This window comes from Haliaeetus albicilla, chromosome 17 (genome assembly GCF_947461875.1).
Source record: "Haliaeetus albicilla chromosome 17, bHalAlb1.1, whole genome shotgun sequence".
Classification (NCBI taxonomy): domain Eukaryota; kingdom Metazoa; phylum Chordata; class Aves; order Accipitriformes; family Accipitridae; genus Haliaeetus; species Haliaeetus albicilla.
In genome coordinates, this window is record NC_091499.1 from 29,984,293 (window position 1) to 30,006,111 (window position 21,819).

At 42.5% G+C, this 21,819-nt stretch overlaps 1 protein-coding gene and 1 long non-coding RNA gene across 8 annotated transcripts in view; one reads left to right on the forward strand and one right to left on the reverse strand.

The window, feature by feature from the left end:
- The window catches only part of NCOA7 (nuclear receptor coactivator 7), a 101,230-nt gene that overhangs the window by 74,395 nt on the left and 5,016 nt on the right, over positions 1 to 21,819 (forward strand). For 4 of the 7 annotated variants that reach the window (XM_069805180.1, XM_069805177.1, XM_069805179.1 and 1 more), the window contains 5 exons: positions 1,557 to 1,741; positions 3,173 to 4,239; positions 5,729 to 5,897; positions 16,910 to 17,057; positions 21,539 to 21,664. In XM_069805180.1, coding sequence (XP_069661281.1) covers positions 1,557 to 1,741; positions 3,173 to 4,239; positions 5,729 to 5,897; positions 16,910 to 17,057; positions 21,539 to 21,664 — 1,695 coding nt within the window. Of the gene's footprint in view, positions 1 to 1,556; positions 1,742 to 3,172; positions 4,240 to 5,728; positions 5,898 to 16,909; positions 17,058 to 18,241; positions 18,624 to 21,538; positions 21,665 to 21,819 lie in introns of those variants that run through there. The other 3 variants (XM_069805183.1, XM_069805181.1, XM_069805184.1) reach the window with 3 other exon arrangements.
- LOC138689597 (uncharacterized) lies at positions 8,904 to 15,500 on the reverse strand. Its single transcript, XR_011328512.1, has 2 exons — positions 10,061 to 15,500; positions 8,904 to 9,379 (listed from the first exon to the last, which is right to left on the reverse strand). It is a non-coding gene; the product is annotated as an uncharacterized lncRNA (long non-coding RNA).

Genomic DNA, 21,819 nt, shown 5'->3' on the forward strand with positions numbered 1-21,819 from the left:
ACTGGAGATGCTAACCATTGTAGTTTAAACATATTTTTCCCTTAGTCCTGACTTTTGTAAGATGGATGTGTTTACAGCTACGGGTTTTGGCTTCTTTTCGCATCGAGTGGATGTAGACTGTATTTAACCACTCTGCAATTTTTCAGTCTGCTATTTTGTAGAAAGTAGTAAAGGACTACTTGATGTCTCGCATGTAAATTAGGGCAATACTGTGGCTTTGTTATGTGGTGCTTGCTAGGTGCAGAGGATACAGATTGCCAATTTTATGGCTGCAGGACTGAAAAAGTAATTTGCAGTCAGAACAATCAAAAGGGGGATGGCTTCTTTGCCAGTGTAGCTAAAATCCCTTGTTGCCTTGCTTCCTGCAGTGGCTGGGTAGGAGGTACAGCCTACTGATATATAGCTCTTCTAGTTAACTAGAGTTACGTACCTGTGGGAGAAGCCTCTGCACGTGATTTTGATTTTTTTCATCCAGACACAAACCAGGCACGTGTACATCAGTCATACAGGAGAAACAAATGGGAAATACATACAGACTTTGCTTTCCAAAGGAGCAGGCACACATACACTCACTCGCCAGTGCCAAGCCATCAGCTTGGCATCTCCCCGATTTGAAAAAAACCAAACCAAGCTTGTGGTCCTTTACCTGCCTATTTGTTAGCCTTCCTTGGCTTGCTTTGCAGATGACCTTGGATAATTAATAGTACCTACAGTGTAGGTCATTCCTGTTGATCGGTGGCTCCTATTTGTCAGATGTCATGATTTACGCACAGCTTCCGAGTTGGTCTGGTGAATTTTGTAGCTTGTCTGGAAGAGAGGGTGCAGGAGCAAGACAATGGAAATCTCCTTTGTAAACCTTGAAAAATGTCAGTTGCCATGGGTTGGATGCTGAATAATGGCTGATGTGTTATCGAATCCATGGCTAGAGCACGTTTTGAAGAATTAAATGTCTTCTACAGCTGTGCAAAATCTGCTTGGATCAGTGGTAGAAGCTGCTTCTAGATCAAGGAGAAGCTGTTTCATATCAGGTCCCTATATAAAGAAGTTTTTTGCATGTACCTCTGGTAGAGTATTATCACGGGGACCTATAATCTAGCTTAGCATACTAACCTTGACATTTCCATGAGTAAGACTGCCTTCAGGTGTGCTGGCTGCATATAAATTCATGTATCAAATGAAGGTGGCTGTATCTAGAATAAAAGGAACCTTTGTTTGTTTTTTTTTTTTAAATCCACTACTCTTTTGTCTGAGGTTTGATTGATAAACAATCTGCAGTTTTAGCTTGTAGCAGCCAGCACTGAAAGTTGAATAGTTTGGATGTTCTTCCTTATCGGCCAGGAACTTTGGTGTTACTAAGCCATTTTTTAATTTGCTCTCCTTACAATGTCAGACTTAATGCAATTGGAAACCAAAATGTTTTGTTAGCAAACATTGCATGACAGGGTATAAAGAGGCACAAGAGAGGTTTTTTCTTTTTAGGATAGTTGCCTAAAATCCAATACCAAATGGTAAGTGAATTACATGTGATCTTCTAACTCTTCCTTCTCCTATTTTAGGGTGTAGTTGGAGGAGTCATGATAGTAACTCCCAACAATATCATGTTTGACCCACATAAGTCTGATCCTCTGGTAATTGAGAATGGCTGTGAAGAATATGGACTCATCTGCCCCATGGAGGAGGTTGTCTCAATAGCTCTCTACAATGACATCTCTCACATGAAGATTAAAGATGCATTGCCATCGTAAGGACTGCTCTTCCCTGAACTTATGTTTACAGATTTTCAGTAAGGGCCATGGAAAAAGAGGTGGGGGAATGGAGGGGAAGAGTTTTAATGCAGCAGAATAAAACAAATCAGGGGAGGAAGGTGCCAGCAAAGGAGTGATTCACTTGTGTTGGTCTTCCGCTTTCTTTTTAGAACACCAGTGGCAGTAAAGAGAAATGGGTCATGAATATGAGAACCAAAGTGCAAAGGAGACCAGTAAAAAACAGTAATTAAAAGCACTGGTGGCGTGCCATGGTTGGGCTCTTGTACTGAGCCATCTCTAGGGTTATTTCAGTGGAAGTGAAGAGGGTTAGATTTGGATCATTTGTTGTGTTACCAGGACTGTTCTGAGAGGAGTGTTTAAAATTTATGAAGATAACGGCACCTTAACTGTCATCTTCAGGACTTACAGAAACACCAGTCTGTGGAATACTTCCACTTCAGAACCAGAAATGCATTGATAGTTATAATTTATAATACATAATAGACTTTCTGGGGTTTGCTACTCTCATTTATGCATAGTCTAGGCACTGCTTACATATTTGTTCTAAGCAAGTTTTTGTCCTTACAGGCAACACCTGTTGATCAGTAAAATTCATCTACTTCCCTCCATTTTCTCATTTCAAGAAAAACTTTCTGGATACTTGGTACACTCATTAGTAGAGTGTTTAGTAACTTCTTAGTAGCTTTTAAGTGATGAGAATCTCATATTCTCATTCACCTCAGACTTTTTAGCAGCGATGAAGAGCTCAAGTTGTATGCTGTTAGGTTTTTAAGAATTTTCCATTTTGAAATGTTTTATGATTGTCCTGCTTTAAAAAGAAATCTTTGGAGAAGTCTGCATTCAAACAGTACATTTGAGTAATGTAGAAAAAGAAAAGAAAAAAAACTCTAACTCTGTTGCCTGTTACTGTTTTGCAGTAAACATGTTCAAACAGGGTACAGCTTATCTCCGATTTGCTTTCTTCACAAAAATACATTTGTACTGACTAGGGCAGCACGGGTGGTTGTAGAGGTTGACTCATTGTCAGGTGCGGGAAATAACAATATTAATATGGTATGAATGAAATTCCAGCAGCTAAATACATGTCCTGTGGTTTTTTAGTTACAGAACTTCTGATGACTTGCACATTTTTGTTACATGTGTACCATTTCTTCACCCATGTGGCGTATTCTGCCAATGGTTTACTCATTTTATTTCCGTATTATCCTTTCTGCATTTTTCTTCATTTTCTTTAAAGTCGCTTATTTCCACTGATGTATGTTTATTTTGGAGAAGGTAATTTTTCATTGAGTTTCAGAGCTTAAGTTAAGTTGGTATATTATTTAGTTTTTCTTTTCCTTTTTTTTTTTTTCTGTTTTCCATTTTGCTTTTAACATCCTATGTACATCCATCATTTTCCCTGACAGTGACATACCAAAGGATCTTTGTCCTCTGTACAGGCCAGGAGAATGGGAAGACCTATCCTGTGAGAAAGATATCAATCCTTTCAGCAAATTCAAATCCCTTAGCAAGGAAAAGAGGCAGCAGAATGGGGATCCATCCATTGCTCTGGGTGCCAAACAGATAAAGCCTTCAGATGAGGAAAAGTCTGCTGATTTTGAAGTTCTTCAGTCATCTGAGAGTACAGGCTCAATCAAATCAAAGTCACTGGAATTTCCCAGCAACATCACTGCCACTGAACATTTGGAAAAGTTTGCTGTGGATCCATGTGCCAGAGAGCCTTCTGGGGAAAAAAATGCTTCAGATATCAAAACCAAAGAAAAATCCCTTTTGGGAGAAGGAGAGGATGACTTCATTGAGCTGGAAAAGACGTCATCTCGTATGGATAGAGGGTTGGACAGGAAAATCTCAGTAATGGAAGGCTTGCTGGCTGACCCCAGGGAGTTGGGGAGAACTAAGCAGCAGGTAACCAAACCCACTACAGAAGTCCAGGAGCACTTGACAGTTGATTCCTTGGAAAAAAAGGACAGTGTTGAACCTAAAGCTGACTTAGACTTAGAGCTGTGTGAAAAGCAAGATGTTATTCCAGAAGTAAACAAATGTGTCAGTTCCCCGACAGGTAAGGTGGAGACTGCATTGGACACTAAGAAAGAGCTAGAGAAAGATAAACTTATTGAATTTTACCTCAATAAAGATGGGAATGGGTCTCAGTCATCTGAAGACTTACACAAGGCTGAAATCCAGAAAGGTGAAAACAGTAAAGCAATTGGCATAGACCTTACACTTAGCTGTTCAAAGTCCCAAGCTAATGAAGTCCATACAGTTAAAAGTATGGAGCTTGATTCCTGCTGTGTTGAAAGGAAAGCACCTTCATTAGAAATCAGCTCAGCAGCAGCAGAGGAAAAGGATCTGAAAGAGTCTGTGGACTCTTCATTAGTACCAGCCATAGACAAGACCTGTCAAGAAACACAGTTAGACAATCAATCAGAAATCAGACTGTGGCTGCTGCAGAAAATTCAAGTGCCAATTGAAGGTAGGTCTCTGGTTATCCTTGTTTCCTCTGAGACTTGGACAGCATTATGACGGTAACCTTTGAATTGATAGCCTTCTGCTCTAAATTCCCTCTTTCTATAATATCTGGTCTTTTTTTTTTTTTTTTTTAATTATCTTATATTATATTTTTATATTATCTGCTATTTAGAAGAAAAAAAAGACTTTCAAATTCCCTAAGCTTCTAGTTTGATAAGTAGCTTGTGTGCTCTTTCCATATTCAGTGATCACTGTTTGTATCATCTTCACCTCTGTTTACTGGCTTTAAGAAGGATAGCGAAATGTCATCCAGTTGCAGTATTGACAGGGACACTTCATGGCCTAGGAATTGTCACTCTGGGTTGGTAACTTTTGTTGCTTCAGTGAAGTCTGTCAGTGTATTTCTGATACCATCCAAAGTAGTAGTGCATTGCTGTAAAGGGAGGTACCAAAGTATACTTGACAGTATTTGCATCTGTCTGGTGTGTTTCATGCTATGGAAACCCTTAAAGAAGTGATAAACAGGAATATATGTAGAGTCTTACTGACTGACCATGTTGTCCTGATTGGTCTGATTGGGTTATCATAAATAAAATTCAGGCTGTTACTGGAAAGCATATAACAAAATGAAATCTCAGTTTAGATAGTGTGTACACATATTACTACTTCTGCTACAGCCCAGTGCCTTTAAGCACTAGTCCATCCTGGAGCACTGATGCTCCTCTCTTGGTAGTTTAATGAACCAGTAGACATACCCTTGATTCATACCAGGTGGTGGGGGATGATAAGAGTGGAAGTCTTTACTTTAAAAACAGTTGTTCTTAAAATGATTTTTCCTTTCTTTTGGAAGGGTTTATATCTCGCTAGTTGTATTTGGTGGTCATTCTCATTGGGAGAGAAGAAAAAAAAAAAAAAATGACTGTATACGTACTCCTAAAGTGAATGGGGCAACTTCAGTGTGATTGAGGCCATAGTTTAATAAGCAATTTTTTTGTCGCACTAGCAGTTTAAGGAACTTTTACTGCTCTTATGTTTGACCCTGTCTTGTGCAGACAGAAGGTGTCTGTATGGCTGGCTGTCAGAGTTGAGGAACTGATGGGGCTTTGTGTGTGTGTGTGTGCGGGGTTACCCTTTGACTGGATGGGTTTCCTGGACCCTGTCAAACGCTGTCCCCTTTATTTGCCCGCTTCATGTTGCAGTTTGCACCCACCCTGATCTTCTTACTGATTTGCTTTACAGGGCTGTTCTGTACATAGCTGTACAGCTGAGGGGGATACAGGCTGTGACGAAATGGGAATAAATGGCCACAGTTTAGGATAAACAAGGATTTATTAAACCAGTTTTGCTATTGAATGACATGTCAGGTTTAATTCTGTATACGGTGCCTCTGAGTATTCCTTTGCACAAGATTGTTAATCTTTGTGACAGTGTTTTATCAGCTGCAGTATTTGTACTTTCCTGTAAGCAGCCCATTTCTTTTGTCTCTCATTCAGATATGCTTCCTTCAAAAGAGGAGAAGAGCAAGACTCCTCCAATGTTTCTGTGCATTAAAGTAGGCAAGCCCATGAGAAAGTCCTTTGCGTCTCAGAGCACCACCATGTCTCAACAGTACAGCAAAAAGATAAAGCAACCAGAGTACTGGTTTGCTGTTCCACGGGAAAGGTAAGCTGCAGTGCATAGCACGAAAACATGTTTGTCTCTTATTTTTTTTAAATGTCTAGTGCTTTCTGGAGTTGAATCTGACTTTCCCTACATGGTCCAAGGTGTGAAATGCAGCAAGGATGCTAAGATGGGGAGAGGGGTGCCATGCCAGAGAGATAAAGCAGTGTTTGTTGCTGATCTAACATGGCTCCCAGTGGGAAGGAAGAAGGGATCAGGTGCCATTTGGAAGATGAAGAGAGGGATATAAGCGCAGCTAACATGATAAAAGCACTGGGGGATGATCTGGGTTTTGGCTGTAGTCTAGCAGGTGAGGGAGAGGGGAAAAAGGGAGCAGTGGCAAGAGAGGCAAGTAATCCACTAAGGTGCCAGTGCTAAAAAATATGTATTTCACATGAGCAAAGGGCATGATGTGGAAAAGGGAGAAACTCCTAACTGAATGGGTGTGGCTGTTTCAGCCTTCAAGCCCATAAAAAAAGTCCCTTCCTTCGTGATAAAATCCATTAAATGTTTTATGTGCCTGTAGGTGTGTAAGTATGCATAAATAGTACTATAGAAGGAAAAAAAAAAAAGGTCTGTGATTTTCCACATGAATCACCCAAGAATTTTCACTGGCTGTGAGGAATCAAATCCCTGGTCCTTCTTTTGCTAGAAGGCAGCTAGAGCAACTCTCCAGTCTGTTGATGAACCAAAACAGGGAAATCAGTGATCACACTTGTGGTAAATTAGATACCAGGAAGGAAGAATCTGAACTGGTGATCAATCTCAGAGGTGTCTCTTTAAGACGCAGGCAATGTTTTTCTTTTTTGTAATAATTTTTCAGAATGTTTAATTTTATTTTCAGATTTTTAGCATGTGTGTTGATTTAAGTGTTTATTTCCTGTATTTTAGAAAAGAGTGTTTTGAGCAGACCAGTAGTGTGGAAGTTGCTGACCCAGGGGAGGAGGGGAAGAGGTTTAATCCAGCTGGAATGTGTCCATTGGGAGTGTAGCTGAAGATAGCTTTTGTTTTGCTTGCTATCTGCTGAACCCAGTCCTTGGCTCCTCAGGGATTGCAAAAGGGCGGGTTCAGAAAATTCTAGGTTGAAGCATGAGTAAATACTTCAAGGATTTGGAATGATGCTGTAATATAACACAAGGTCAGTTAGCTGCTTTGGGGATAGTGTATCTAATGTTGAATAAAGCTGCTGAGCTGAACTGAGGTCGTCTCTGTTGCTCTGTGCAACAGGTAAATCTATTAAGCTTCTTATCACAAACTTGGAAAACAGCTTCTCTGCTTGTCATTTTCTGAATAGTGAGGGGACCTAACCCAAGTATAGACTGAAGTGTGGACAACTGGTTTATACTTCAGTTTTTAGAATGAGGAAAGAGTAATTTCTGCAGTGAGCTGTTGCAGCAGCGCTTGGCTGTGCTGGCTGACAGGCCAGACCTTTGCTCTTGGGACTGCTGTTCTGATCTTGATCAAAATTATTGGTGAATGTAGTATAAGATTGGGTCATTTTGGTGCTATTCACGCGTGCCTGTTTCAACACCGCAGAGGTGCATAAAAGCTCATGTAGAACTTGGGGCAAAAATTAAATGCAAGACCCACTCCTTCATATTAATACAAGATGTGTCTTTGCCTAAGAAGTCAGTGTTTTCTCCAAACTCTTGCACGCCTTCCCAAAGTAAAATGCATCGTTTGCTACCCTCTGGTGATATTCTTGCACCAGTATTGCATAGTATATAATTATCAGTGTTGCATCTTGAGAATGCCATGGACGTAGGTCATTTGGGATAGCTTTGCAATGTATTTTTGGTACAATATATCAAAATAATTTACTAAGAATAAAAACATTTGGAATGCAATTTATAGTCATGTATGAAAATATCAAGAATACCACTCTCGTCTCATTGGCCATAAAGCAGTATAAATAAAACACTTTCTGTCCAGTGCAGTCACAGTAGCTTGTGTAGCATCTTAATGTTTCTTAGTAATTAAAAAAAACCACAAACAACAAAAAAACCAAACCTGGATTGAGATTGTGAAAAGTAGGTGTGCATGTCTATGATCACTGTATAAGTTAAGTCTTTCTCTGATTTGCACTTAATTACATTTTTCCATGCTTTCTTAGTGTTTGCTGTTAAAACAACTTCTGTCATCCATTGTGAAAATGGGTCCATTTTCAACCTGGGCCCCGTAGCCCGCTGCTCCCAGCAGAGCTGCTCATCTATCTGCAGACTGCTGCTGCTTTTCTGCGCTTGGCAGGCTGTGGGAAAGCCGTGCTGGGGGGAGGCATACTTATCTTTTAAAACTGCAATATTTTTTTTTTTAATGGAAGCCTCTGGAAACATTATTAATAGAGAGAGGAGACTGTTAGGCTGATATTCTTTATAAAGGCTGTCAATAGTCTTAAGTCTCGTTTGCCTTTTGTGGCTGCTGTAGGTCTTCTCTCTTCCTACGTGGCTTCCCGGGTGCCAAGAGTGTCCCAGCGTGCGTCACCCCATGACCCACACAACGCAGCTGAGTTAATCAGTGACTATGCTTGATCACAGCAGCACTCACCTTAGCACGTAACGGGGGAGATGGGCATCTCGAGTTGCCTTATATAATAGATTACTCAGTCTAGGGCAGCTTCTTGTTGGGTTCAGCTGAGCAGAGAGGCACCCATGCTTTTGGACACCAATAAGGAGATTGATTCTTTTGTTGAGGAGTCTTGCAATGGGTATAGCTTACAGTATTAGAGGGTAAGTCTTTGCATGCTCTTGCTACATGGATTTATGCTTAAATGGTATGTAGATTATCCACCCTAGTGGATTTTGAGTAGTAGTAGGTCAGTAATTATGTCACAGATATCCTCAAGGTCTTGCAGAGGAAAATGTCTTGCCCTGGGACAGATAGAGTTACGCAGAATTTCTTTGTTTATAAGCACATGTCCTAACAAATAATTTACTCATTTTAGCATTGACTAGTTCCTCAGTCAAGAATTAATCTCATTGATTATCTACAATATAAATTCAGCGGACAGGCTTGGTTTATGAATGTATAATTTGCGTTGATGTTGATGTAAAAGACATTGCACTGGGATCATGCTGCTGAGAGGGCATCCGGTTCTTCTGGAAGTTTCTTTTTGAGAGCAGGCAGATGTTCAAGGAGGAAAAGGAACAGGGGTTGAGCCTTGCTTCTCTTTTTCAATATTAGCTTCCTGCCCAATTGATTATTTTGGTTTGGTCTGGGGAGTTGGGTGAGTTTTGGTTTGGTTTCTGTTACTGTTTCTGTGGGGTTTCCTTTTGTAGAGCAACATGTTGCTTGGTTGTGACTCCTGTTAGTATCTAGTGCGTAACACCCAGTAGTTAATATGGTTGAAGCTGAGATCTGGAAGAACTTGCAGTACAACTAGCTGGAGTCAATACCTACATGATGCTTCTGTGCACTTACGCAAGGCTTTCCATAAAGGGATGATGATTAAGATGGTCCTGAGGCTGAAGGATCACTCTTCCATGCTCCTGTTAGTGGAATGGAATAGGTAGCATAAAGCTTAGATTTAGGCTCCTTTTGAAGTAGCCTTCTACAAATAGAGTACTCCTAGACTCCTGATAAATAAGATATCAAACTATACAGGTGAAACCTATGAAAACCCGTTTGTATCTGTAGCTTAGTATCTTATAATGAGGGCTCATATAAGTTTATATAAGCTCACATAAGCATATGAGGGCTTGTGGTACCTTAGCCCTCATAAGATTCATGAAGGATCATCATCATCATCATCATCTAGTCAGGCATGTTTATAACAAAGTCATAGGATTCCTTTGAATTAAGTCCTGTTTCTAGGCCAGGAGCTGTGGTTGGACTTAGAGCCTTTGTACATGTATCACAGGATGCAAAAACCCTCCCTCACCACCCAAACACTAATTTGGAAGTAGCACCGTTCCCACCTGTGACTGACCTGAAGACATTAATTTATGCAAAAGTGGTTTGCCTCTGCCATCAAAGTCTGATATTGCTGCCATATCAACAGAAATGGTGGTGGTAATGATGTCAGTTTGGGACCTCCTAAATTAAAGTGTATCTTTTAGAAGAAAAATCATTTATGCTTCCCCCTGCAAAATCACCTGTAGCTTGAGAAGTTGTCTGGTGTATTTTATTGATAATTGCCTTTGCTCTTTTTCAGTGCACTATATACCTACTTTAATTTTTCTGGTTTCCGGTCGCTGGTTGTGGTTGTGTCTGTATTACCAGGATTCAGTTCTTATTGTATGCAATCACAGGGTATTGCTCTTGTAAGCTAAGTAACTGTTTTTGCCTCTTGCTGTACGCCAGTTGGTCTTGTGTCTCTAAGCAGCAACACCTGAGCGTGAGTTGGGAATGGCGCACCAGAGATGGGCAGAGTACTCCAGCAGTGATCACCAGTGTCAATCAAACTAAACACAATCTCATTTCTTCCACTGAATGTGACTTTCCTGGTACGTTCAGAGATTGCGCTAAGTATTGTCATCAGTGTGCTGGTGTGGAGCTCTTGCTCCAAAATTCACAGCCGTTATCCCAGGTCTCTGGGATCCTTCTGCCAAGGGTAAAGTCCCATCCTGCAAGCACAGCCTCTGCTTACTGTTCTGCAGAGTGTGCTTCCCTGTTCAGATGCATTCACACAGGCAGCTGATTGTGCCCAGTTTACTAAGCAATGCAGTGGCATAAATGCTCCACGAAGCTTTTGTCTTACACTGATTTTATCACTTTGCTGTCATGATCTTTATGTCACGTTTTGTACTCTCCAAAATTAGTTTTCTACTGAATGTATATCCTTTTCTTTTTACATTTTTGTGCCCTCTGTGTGTGTGTTATTATGAATATATTTGTAAGCATATTCACTTTCCTTTTAATCTGGCTACAGCTGGGGAGGGTCTCTTTAATCAGTGTTCCGTCTTTCATTTTTGATTTGTGTCTCCTAGTTTGCTTTTTTTCTTTAAAAAAAAATAAAGTTTCCTGTTATCATAATTTCCTTTTGAATAATTTCTTTCTGGAGTGACTAACTTCAGGTTTCTGTAGTTGTTCCTTTCCAGGTACTTTGTGTTTTATTGATGTTTCTCTGTTAGTGCATGACACACTCATAAGCATGTGATCACCACAACAGCTATTGAGTTTTAGGATAAATTTCCTTGCAGCTGTCAAGTTGGCTTTAAGAGAGTTCCTCAAGCAGTGGTTTTCCAATTTAAAAACTGTCTCCAATTTTTCCAATTTGGTAGCTTGGAAATACTACCATAGCATAATGTTATAATTTTATTAACAGAGAAGGGATGCTCTGCATCCCCTTTCAGAATGACCTCATTTCTGCAGTCACCTATTTCTCATTTTATGCTGCTGCTTCTTAAATCTGGAGTGTCTGGATTTATTTAGCATCTGTCCATTGTAGAGGAAAACTTAGTTATGGACTACTTAAATAAACTGAGCATATACAGGTCTGTGGGGCCTGACAGGAAATATTCTAAGTGTACTGAGGAAGTTGATTGATGTTATTGCAAGGCTGCTTTCTATCATCCTTTGAAAGGTTATGATCACTGGGAGGGGTGCTTAATAATTGGAAAGACAAATGCTGCAACTGTCTTCAGAAAAATCGAGGAGGATCTGTGGGAGCACAGGGCAGTCGGCTTCACCTCAGTCCCTGGGATGACTATGAAGCGTGACCTTAGGGACTCCATTTTCAAGCACATGGAGGGAAAGAAGTGATCAGGAGCAGCTGTTGTAGATTCACAAGGGCAAATAGTTTTTCTACCAACCAGATGATTTCTCTGTTTGAGATGGGTAGCGCTGTGAACAGGGAGAGAGTAAGGGATTGTTGTTTTACCATGACCTTAGTAAGGCTTTCAACACAACCTCCCATAGTATACTTATAGCCAAATTGGAGAGATGTGACCTGGACAGGTAGACTACCAGCTGGGTGAAAAAATAACTGGACCACTGGGCTCAAAGGGTTGATAGCTAGTCTGAGTGGTAGCCAGGTGCAAGTGATATTCCTTGGAGACTGATGCTGTTCAATGCCTTCATCAGTGACATGGACGTTGGGACAGAATACACCTTTGTCATTTTGGGGGATGATGCCAAATAGGGAGTGTTCATACATTGGAGGGCAGGGCTGCTGTTCAGAGGGACCTCAAAATGGAGGAATGGGCTGACAGAAACGTTAGGAAGTTCAGAAAAGGCAAATGCAAAGTTGTGCACCTGGGGTGGAGCAGTCCCTGCAGTGGTACAGTCTCAGGACGGGTGGCCGGGGGTGTAGCTCTGCAGAAAAGGAGCTGGGGCAGTTGAGAGCCAACTCAACATAAGTCAGCAGTGTGTCTTTGCAGTAATGAAGGCTTCGCTTCTTGCTGGCCTGCGTAAGGAAGAGCATAGCCAACAGCTTGGGTGGTGGTTACTCCCCTCTTCCTTTTGGACACATGGTTAAAAAAAGCAGGGAGAGGGGAAGAAAAAAAAGTAGGATGGTGCCAGACCCTCCTGAGGTCACATGGTGCATGCATTACAGGAAATTGTGATTAGATAGAAGAGAAAAAAACCATGAGACTAGTTATGCATGGAACAGGCTGCACGGAGAGGTTATGGAATCTCTGTTGGAGATTTCCACAACTGCAAGAGGACTGTGCAGCCGCCTCTAACTTGGAAGTTAGCTCTGCTATAAGCAGAAGTTGGCCTAGATGATCTCCAGAGGTGCCTTTCAACCTAACTATGTTCTGCAATTCTGAGATGAGAGTATGCTGCTCTCCTTCACCCACCATGAACATGCTTTCAAACTGATCTTAGCCAGAGAGCAGCAACCACTAGTTTTATTGTTCTTTCATAGGGCTTTGTAGGAATTAAGTAGTTCGTTTTCCAGACTAGGACTACTGCACATAAAATACACAGTGCTCAAGTTAAATGTGTCTTTCAGTTAAAACTCACATTAGTTAGCAAAGAGATGATCATATTGCTCTTTCTGAAGTTTCTGTGAGCAAGTGGAGTGGGGCGTGATGAGTTGCACCTATTGATGTGGGAAAACTTCCGGAGTTAGAAAAGCTCTTGACTAAAATGAGGTGTTACGGCTTTTAGAAGTGCCTTCCATAGTTTACTGGTTTTAGATCTATGCAAACTTGTAAGCAATCACGTGGCTTCTCACAAAGAAAGAGGGCAACCCTTGGCAATGGGAACGTGACCCTCTTTTAGTCTTTTCCAGGCAGTTACTGGCAAGAACTATCCCAAAGACTGATTGTTTGCACAGTACTACCTTGATCTCTTTTGTGTGTGTCTTGTTGCAGAGGAACGAGCAGTAGCTGAAATTTTTACTTGGATATCAACATTAGCTACCTTACTTGTTCTAGGTGAAGGGAGGCTGTTGATGCCTCAGGAACCTAGTGTTGGGTGTTCACAAATTTAGGACAATTGTACTAAAACTATATTTGGCTGTATATATTAAAAATGTTTGACAGGTACAGTTCTTATTTGATAACAAAATTTTAAACTCTGCTAGAACATGTTAGCCATGCACCACAGAAGCTTTTGTGAGTATGCAAAGGAGAAGAGAAAAAACTGATGGCAATGCTAATTTGTTCCTTTGTCATGATTAAGAGGGCATTTCCATGATGAAGCAAAGTCAGTCCTTTATTCTTTTTGAGGGTAGCGGAAATTGGATCCAAATTTCTTGAGGCCAAAGTGAGTCAAGCACCTCCAAATATCTCACTTTGACTGTGAATTAGTGTAGCTGTCATGAGTGGGCAACAATTTCAGGGCTGCCAGTTCATGCAGTTAGAACTGACATCAAACTCTAGCCCTCATTGGTAGGAGTGTAGAACAAAAAATGTAGACTCAATTGGAAAAATCTCTGGAATTATACTAGTGACCCCAAAGAGAATCCAGCAGTGCTGAAATGGTGTTTTAAGATTATTTGTGCATACATATAGATCCAAGTAACTTGAAATGCAGGGGGAAAATGTCTAAATTTCTGTAAGATTTTTCTGGGTTTGTGTTGATCAAGGAATTGCTGGACAAAACTTTCTGGTGAATAACTGGAGAAAGATCCAGTGTCAGAAGTACTTACTAGCTTTCCATCTGCCCTCTTTAATTTGGGTTTGATTTTTTTTTTTTGCTGGCAATTCAACTTCCTGTACAGTGAATCCACTATCGTATTCCTGTTTGAAATTGCATGTGTTCATTTTAATTTCAATATAGTACACTGTTGTGGTTTAACCACAGTTGACAACTAAGCCCCACGCAGCCGCTTGCTCACTCCCCCCACAGTGGGATGGGGGAGAGAATCGGAAGGGGAAAAGCGAGAAAACTTGTGGGCTGCGATAAAGACAGTTTAACAGGTAAAGCAAAAGCCACACACACAAGCAAAGCAAAGCAAGGAATTCACTCACCACCTCCCATGGGCAGGCAGGTGTTCAGCCATCTCCAGGACAGCAGGGCTCCATCACATGTGACGGTGACCTGGGAAGACAAACGCCATCGCTCCGAATGTCCCCCCCTTCCTTCTTCTTCCCCCAGCTCTATATTACAGAGCATGACGTCCCATGGTCTGGGATGTCCCTTGGGTCAGTCGGGGTCAGCTGTCCCGGCTGTGTCCCCTCCAACCCCTTGTGCCCCCCCAGCCTGCTCGCTGGTGGGGTGGGGTGAGGAGCAGAACAGCCCTTGGCTCTGGGTAAGCCCTGCTCAGCAGGGACGAAAACATCCCTGTGCTATCAACACTGTTTCCAGCACAAATCCAAAACACAGCCCCATACCAGCTAGGGTGAAGAAAATTAACTCTACCCCAGCCAAAACCAGCACACTCTCCATCCCTTATTCCACATCATTTACGTCATGCTCATTTACCACACTATCCAGTATAACCTCATTAACCACCACCCCTTTCCATCCTTTGATATAATACACAGATATCATTCCCTTAGTCTATGGACCACCCCTATAAAATGTCTTTAAAATGTCCACAAATGCCCATAAAATGTCCATTGAGTTCATTTAGTCCATGACTTTGGGCTCCATCTGTTACGGTGGTCACTCAGGACAGGATAGACGGTGTGTTGTGCGGAGTTACTGGGCACCAAAGCCAGCTCAGGTCGGCTCACTGCTGCACTTGCACTGCTTCTTGTAAGGCTTGTCCTCCATGGGTGCAGGCTGTTCCTGCTCTGGTAATTCCTGTAACCTATGATTTGAGTTGCATGTTACAACAATTTAAAGGTATGACATTATGACCTCCACCCCTGGGCCCTTTGGGCCAGGCTGTAGGGTTTAACATTGCAATGAACTCCTCCCCTTGCCCCTGCTCCGGCTTGGATTTATCCTTGGGCCGCAGTCCCTTCAGAGGTATCACTGCTGCAGCACAGACAGAACCACGGCCACAGACCCTTCATGATGCAGCTGCTCTGGTGTGGAACCGCAGCCACAGACGCTTTGGGGTGTCCTGCTCCCGCGTGGACTCATCCACAGGTCCCAGTCCCTTTGACTCGAGTTCACGCTGGAGTTCCAGCCTGTCCAGTACAGCAGCGCAGAAACAGCAGCAGTGCCCTGGCCGTCTGCCAGCTGAGGCACGTGGCCATTGCTGTTATCAAAATGTTCCCAGGCACAGCAGAGTGAGATGATAAGCACTATAGCAAGCAGCAAAAGCAAAAAGCAGCCACGAATGAGCACAAGACTCTAATACACAGTGAGGCAAGCAAGCCCCATGGCAAGCACAGGAGCCTGCCAATTAATAGCTAAACAGCAATAATAGCTATAAGTTTGATCTAGAATGTTCCAATCAAATCTGTCGTTATCTCGACCCCTTTGTGCCCCATGTTGGACACTATAAAGGACTGCTGTGGTTTAACCCCAGCTGGCAGCTAAGCCCCACGCAGCCGCTTGCTCATTCCCCCCACAGTGGGATGGGGGAGAGAATCAGAAAAGTGAGAAAACTTGTGGGCTGCGATAAAGACAGTTTAATAGGTAAAGGAAATCAAGGAATTCACTCAGCACTTCCCATGGGCAGGCAGGTGTTCAGCCATCTCCAGGACAGCAGGGCTCCATCATGCCTAACGGTGACTTGGGAAGACAAACGCCATCGCTCCGAATGTCCCCCCCTTCCTCCTTCTTCCCCCAGCTCTATATTACAGAGCATGACGTCCCATGGTCTGGGATGTCCCTTGGGTCAGTCAGGGTCAGCTGTCCCGGCTGTGTCCCCTCCAACCCCTTATGCCCCCCCAGCCTGCTCGCTGGTGGGGTGGGGTGAGGAGCAGAACAGCCCTTGGCTCTGGGTAAGCCCTGCTCAGCAGGAACGAAAACATCCCTGTGCTATCAACACTGTTTCCAGCACAAATCCAAAACTCAGCCCCATACCAGCTAGGGTGAAGAAACTTAACTCTGTCCCAGCCAAAATGAGCACATACTTAAAGTCCTTATTCAGAAATTTTTTCACTGATTGTTATGGATGTTGTCAAAGAACTCTTTAAAGACGGTGATTGAGAGCTGACTACATTTACAGAAGTGCATACACTGCTGGTGATACATCATTAGCAAAGCTGTCAGTGACTGCTTATTTTCATTATGCTGAGAATGAAGAATTGGTTCGTGGTTAGTCTCTATAACTTTTAGAGGTCAGCTAGAAATGTGATATAGACTTTACTGGTGATCTCTTATCGCTTGTTTTATGCTGGAGGTCAAACTAAATAAGTTAAGTGAGTGTTTTATGGACTTAGCTTTTGTGTGTATGACATAATACTAATCAATGTGACTTCTTAATATGAATTGTGTAGGACTGGACAAACCGCTTAGTTTTCCCATGATGCTTTGGCTGTGTGTATAGCAAAGGGAGGAGAAAAATATATTATGGAGAGTGAAAGCAGAGAAACCTTGAAGTGCTTCAGGCTGCCAGGTGGAGGGAGCTATTGCTTTGCGTGGTGTGTGAGGGTGGAAGTAAATGGGTATCCTATTTGTGTGGTTGTCCCTTTTTTGTCATTGGGCAAAACCTCTGTACTACATGATAGTGTTGTGTTCAGGGACCACTGAACAATGGTTGTGTCTTCCTCTTCTCTTTACAGGGTGGATCACTTGTACACATTTTTTGTTCAGTGGTCACCGGAAATATATGGGAAAGATGCCAAAGAGCAAGGGTTTGTTGTGGTAGAAAAGGAGGAGCTTGACATGATAGACAACTTCTTCAGTGAACCCACTACTAAAAGCTGGGAGGTGAGTGCTTTTTGCCTTTACATGAAGAGTGTGCATCCTCTGTTAAGAACTTCAGCACTTTCTCTTTTGCTGATTTTTATGGTGTTTCTGTATAATGCTTGCTGCTTCGTGTAGAAGTCTCTTCAAGGCTCATTATCTGTCTCACAAATGTACTCATATTCCTTCAGACATCTCTTCTCTCCCTAGAAAGAGCAGGCAAACAACTGGGAGCTCTCTGCTGTGCAACCAGCAGAAGTTGTGTAAATATTCTGGTTATGCGATGTTAGCCTTTTGTAAAACTATACAGGTGTATGTTGTCAGCATTGCTAAATTTGCATTGTATTTATGTGTTACAAATAAAATCTCCAAAATGTGTATGTAGACATTAACACCAACACAGACTCCTGCGTGCTGGTTGAAATGTGGTGATGTGCCAGACCCTTGCTTCTCAGGTGCACGTAGCAATACTGTTTGAATATTGGTTGTAAGATGGGTAAGTTTTATCCTCAGACTTCAGCTCTTTCATATGGGGGCTTTTGCAGTCTGTTCTAACTACTTGGCATGCCTCTGTTATCTGTCTGTCTCTTGTGCATACAAAGCCTAGTTTCTAAGGGAAATAAGCTTGCGTGTATTTTTTAATAGATATTTCTGAACATTGAAGTACTTGCTATGCTAAGGAAACAGGAAACATTAAAAAACAGATAAATCCCTAAGTGGGAAGTATCTTGATGGCAATTTAAGAAGTGATCTGATTATTTGTCTTAAACATAAACATGTTTTGAAAATTCTACTACCCTCTTTTTTTTCTTTTTTTTTTTTTTTTTTTTTAAAGCATTTCTGTCTTCAAAGTATGTTGTCCTGTTCAAAAGTAGAGCTTGGGAGTGGGGCTTGTCATTTGAAATGTAGCAACATGACCTCTAATCCCAAATTGCTTTTATTTTTTACAGTTTTGTAGTTTCTTAATGTTGGTGCTTTGTGAACTGCAAGATGAAAAAAAAAAAAAAGAAAAAGTCTTCATTCCTTGTTTTGCTCAGAGCTGAGTGCAGTCATATATTGCACTAGATTTCACTGTTCAGTTGTTATTTGCATGCCATTTTCATAAAACCAAAATGAAGGAGGAGAGCCAGTGATCCAAAGAACAGAGGCGGGAGGGATCTGGGCACACTGGGAGCTTGTCTCTCATTGTTTTATTTAAATATATATTGGGAGAAGAATTAGGTGGAAACTGCTTCTAAAGGTGTGTCTCTTTTATTTGTAATATATTCAGGCTTTACAAATTTAAAGTAGGTCTGCCAGGAAATCTCTATTGAAAGTCCAAATTTGGGCATGATTACTGTGAAAGTTTCACTCTCCCTTGTGGGGAAATAGAAAGTGTGGTTGCAGAGAAGCATATAAGCAATTTTATCACAGCGTGCCACGGGCAGTAGCCATCTGTCATGCTTGTGAGCAAGAGCTCTTGCCAGTAGAGCAGGGAAGTGTAGTCGATACTGTAAAATAAACTGGTAGATGATGAAAGGGAAACAAATGCCTTTGAATATTCGAATTCTTTACTATGCCAGACCTGACCAGGAGGAACCTTTTGTGGAGGTATGTTGAACTGTGTCCCTGTTTGAACAACTTGGATCTAATACAGCACTTCTGCCCTAGTAAAAAATGTGCTGCTTACTCAGATGAATTTTAATAGGGTATTTCCACCCCAGGTAGCTTGCTTTCTCAGTCCCGTAAAATCTTTAAAAGATTTTGTAGGTCCAGTTTCTGTAGTGGTTGATTCTTTCCATCCGTCTCTGCTTTTGCGTGGTCTGTAAATATATGATCTTGTAGATCCCTTTTCTTGCAGTTGTTGACTCTGAACTTCATTCAGACATGCACTTCAGTTACAGACTGACTAGGTATCTATGCAGTGAAGAGAGGGGTTTGTCTCTCTTGGGAGCTGATTTGCAATTTACAGCTGTGTTAGTGGGTTTTCTGTGGTTGCCTACGTCTGTGAGTTTGGTTGCATTTTGCTAGGTACCTGTTGCTGATTGATTTACTGTGATATTTCCCCCCCACTCCTACGGGGAGACTACTCCTAGAAAATAGTCTTCAAAAGAGGAGTTGAATACTTTTGATTTAAGATGAAAAAGGTGTTTGTTTAAAAAAAAAAAAAAAATGGCCTGGGAGATGAGAAGGGAAGGATAACCATTCAGGAGGTGGAAAAAGAACAAGGATAAAAGCAGAAAGACCATTTTCCTTTGAAAGTTTGTTGGGGTTTTTTTAAACGATCTTAATTTTGCAGTGCAAACCTTCCCTGAAATGGGCCATGTGTAAAATTTTCCAGCACAGAATTCTCTTCAGTCTCAGAAGACCCAGGACTAGATTCCACTGAGCCTGGGCTGGAGGGGCAGGATGCAGCCGTACAGCTCTTGCAGTATCACCGGTGAGAATACCCGTACTGCCCGGGTGCACAGGAGCACGTCACAGCGTTAGTTCTGCAGGCTGGATTTTGCCCTGTGGTCCTGCCCTCTTCTCTTTTCCTAACTCCGCTGTGTGTATCGGAGTGCCGGTGCCCAGGTGCCCCGCTCGGGGTGGCTGCCCTGGGCTCAGCTTCAGGCGTCTGCCGGGGAACGCAGGCTGGACGTGAGCACGTGCAGCGGACCTGTTGCTCCCATCCCCCTGGAGATGCTAGGTGTGACTGACAGCATTAGGGCTTTTTCCGACGCACAGTGAACTCCTCACCGGTCCTGGTCTTCGTGAAAAGCTCCTTTCTGTGCTTTGTGGCGTGGTTGAATCTGCACCTGGAGTCAGTCCAGTGCATTTGCTTTCTCGCCTGTGGGGCAGGTGTGTGTAGGACCTCCAGGCACTTCTTGGCAATTGTCTCAGCTGTTGACAGCTTCTGCAAGTTCAAGCAGTGATCGTGAAGGTGCGGAGGAGTTATGCAAAACTTTATCCATGTGTAACATGGAAGTCGTTTGGAAGCCATATTTGCAGGGAGGTGTAGCAGCGGCGCGGCGTGCTCTGCAGCCACATCTTGAGGTTCCTGCTCCCAAGACCTCTGTGGCGACACGCTCGTGGAAGGAAGGCGGTTTAAGGTTTCCTGTTTGTTTTGTAGTTAGGCCCCCTTGCTTCCCCTTTTCTTTCTCAGCGGCCTCCTCTCTGAGCTCTTGCTGTTGCTTCCCATTTGCTATGGTGGCACCGAGCCCCAGGTAAAGCCCCACTGCCGGGCACGGTGCACCTCGTCTCATCTCCCGGTGCTGCGCGGAGCTAAGCGCCCCGAGCTGCACTGCAGGGTCAGCAGCTTGCCAGCTGTGCAGGATGATGCCCTCTGCCAGCTTGGGAGGGAGCCAGGACGCCCAGACCGCGGCCAGCGAGGGGCGAGGCAGCGTCCTCCTGTCTGCGGTCAGCTCCGTGCTGCCAGCTCCTGCCCCGCACCCCATTTGGGCTCCTGTTTGGTGCCCGTGCCGCATGGGGTTCGGAGTTTGTCCCCTGTCTCTCTCAGCACCTTGTAGACTGCCGAGTCCTTTTATAGAGAAGTGTGAAGCGTATGGACTCAGATTCTCATTTTGTTTCTAGGTTTGTGGGAAAAGGTAGTGCATTTACCTGTAGTTGCTGGAAAGAAGACTGTGCTTCCTTTTATAAGTATTTAAATTCAAACCTGATGTTAGAAATATTTATATGGACTCACTTTTTAAAATACTACAATTTGCTCGCTTTATAAAGTCTTAAGCAAAAGAATATGTAGAAGTTTCCAAAGAGCTGTTTGATCATTTTCAACTAAGAATGTATTTTATAAAGAGCTTGACACTCAGAATTAGTATTTTCAAGAACTTGCATAAACTGGATGCTCAAAATCTTACTTCCTACAAGACAGAGCTTCGAAATACCTGTTCAAGCTGATTTACTGACGTTTTTACTTCTTTGCTATGTTCATTCTGTTTCAGTTTGTGTACACAAACCCATGTCTGAGTCAGTAAAGAAAATCAGGAAAATGTTGCTGGTTTAATAAAAAGGAGAAGTGAAATTTTAAACTTTTTCGTATAATGCTCATGCATTAGCACCTGAGAAAATAATTAACGTACTCAACTAGCTGCATGAGAGAAAACAAAGAAGCTTCTGTGTCCTCCTTATTTAGAGTCCCACGAGACATCTAGTTCAGATGCATGTAGTGTGCCTCGGAAGCAGAAGGTGCACTTTAGCTTTCTGACTTGGGACCGAGTATGTCTGAGACAGACACTGATGTCACCTGGTTACCTCAATGTTTATTAATCCCAAAGAACTCTACAGCTGTGGGAGGTCACCAGAGCGTGAAGAAATTCTGGCCGTGATGTCTCAAAGACACCTTGCCAGCTAGGTTTTTCCCTATTTGGTTAAGGCTGCCTGTGCTTGATAAAACCATCCCATACAGTGGTTTTGCTCCACAGAGTGTAACAGCTGAGGAGTATGTTGTTTTAAATTAATTTGCTTCAACAGAGGATTGACAGCATAAGAGCTATGCTTTAGGTTGGACAATTGTTCTCTTGCCTCAGATCATTACTGTAGAAGAAGCAAAACGACGAAAGAGCGTTTGCAGTTACTATGAAGAAGAAGATGATGATACTTTGCCTGTCTTAAAGCATCACAGCGCTCTCCTGGAGAATATGCACATAGAGCAGGTATGGCTAGAAAAACCTCAAGTTTCTTTGTTAGCTGTGGTCCTGTCTCTGCCAAGTGTGGGACATTCTGCCTTCTGGAGGCAGTACCAATGCTTTTTTAAGAGTTCGGAAAGTACTTAGTATGTTGGAGTGTCCTTGTGCACTGTGGACTGGCG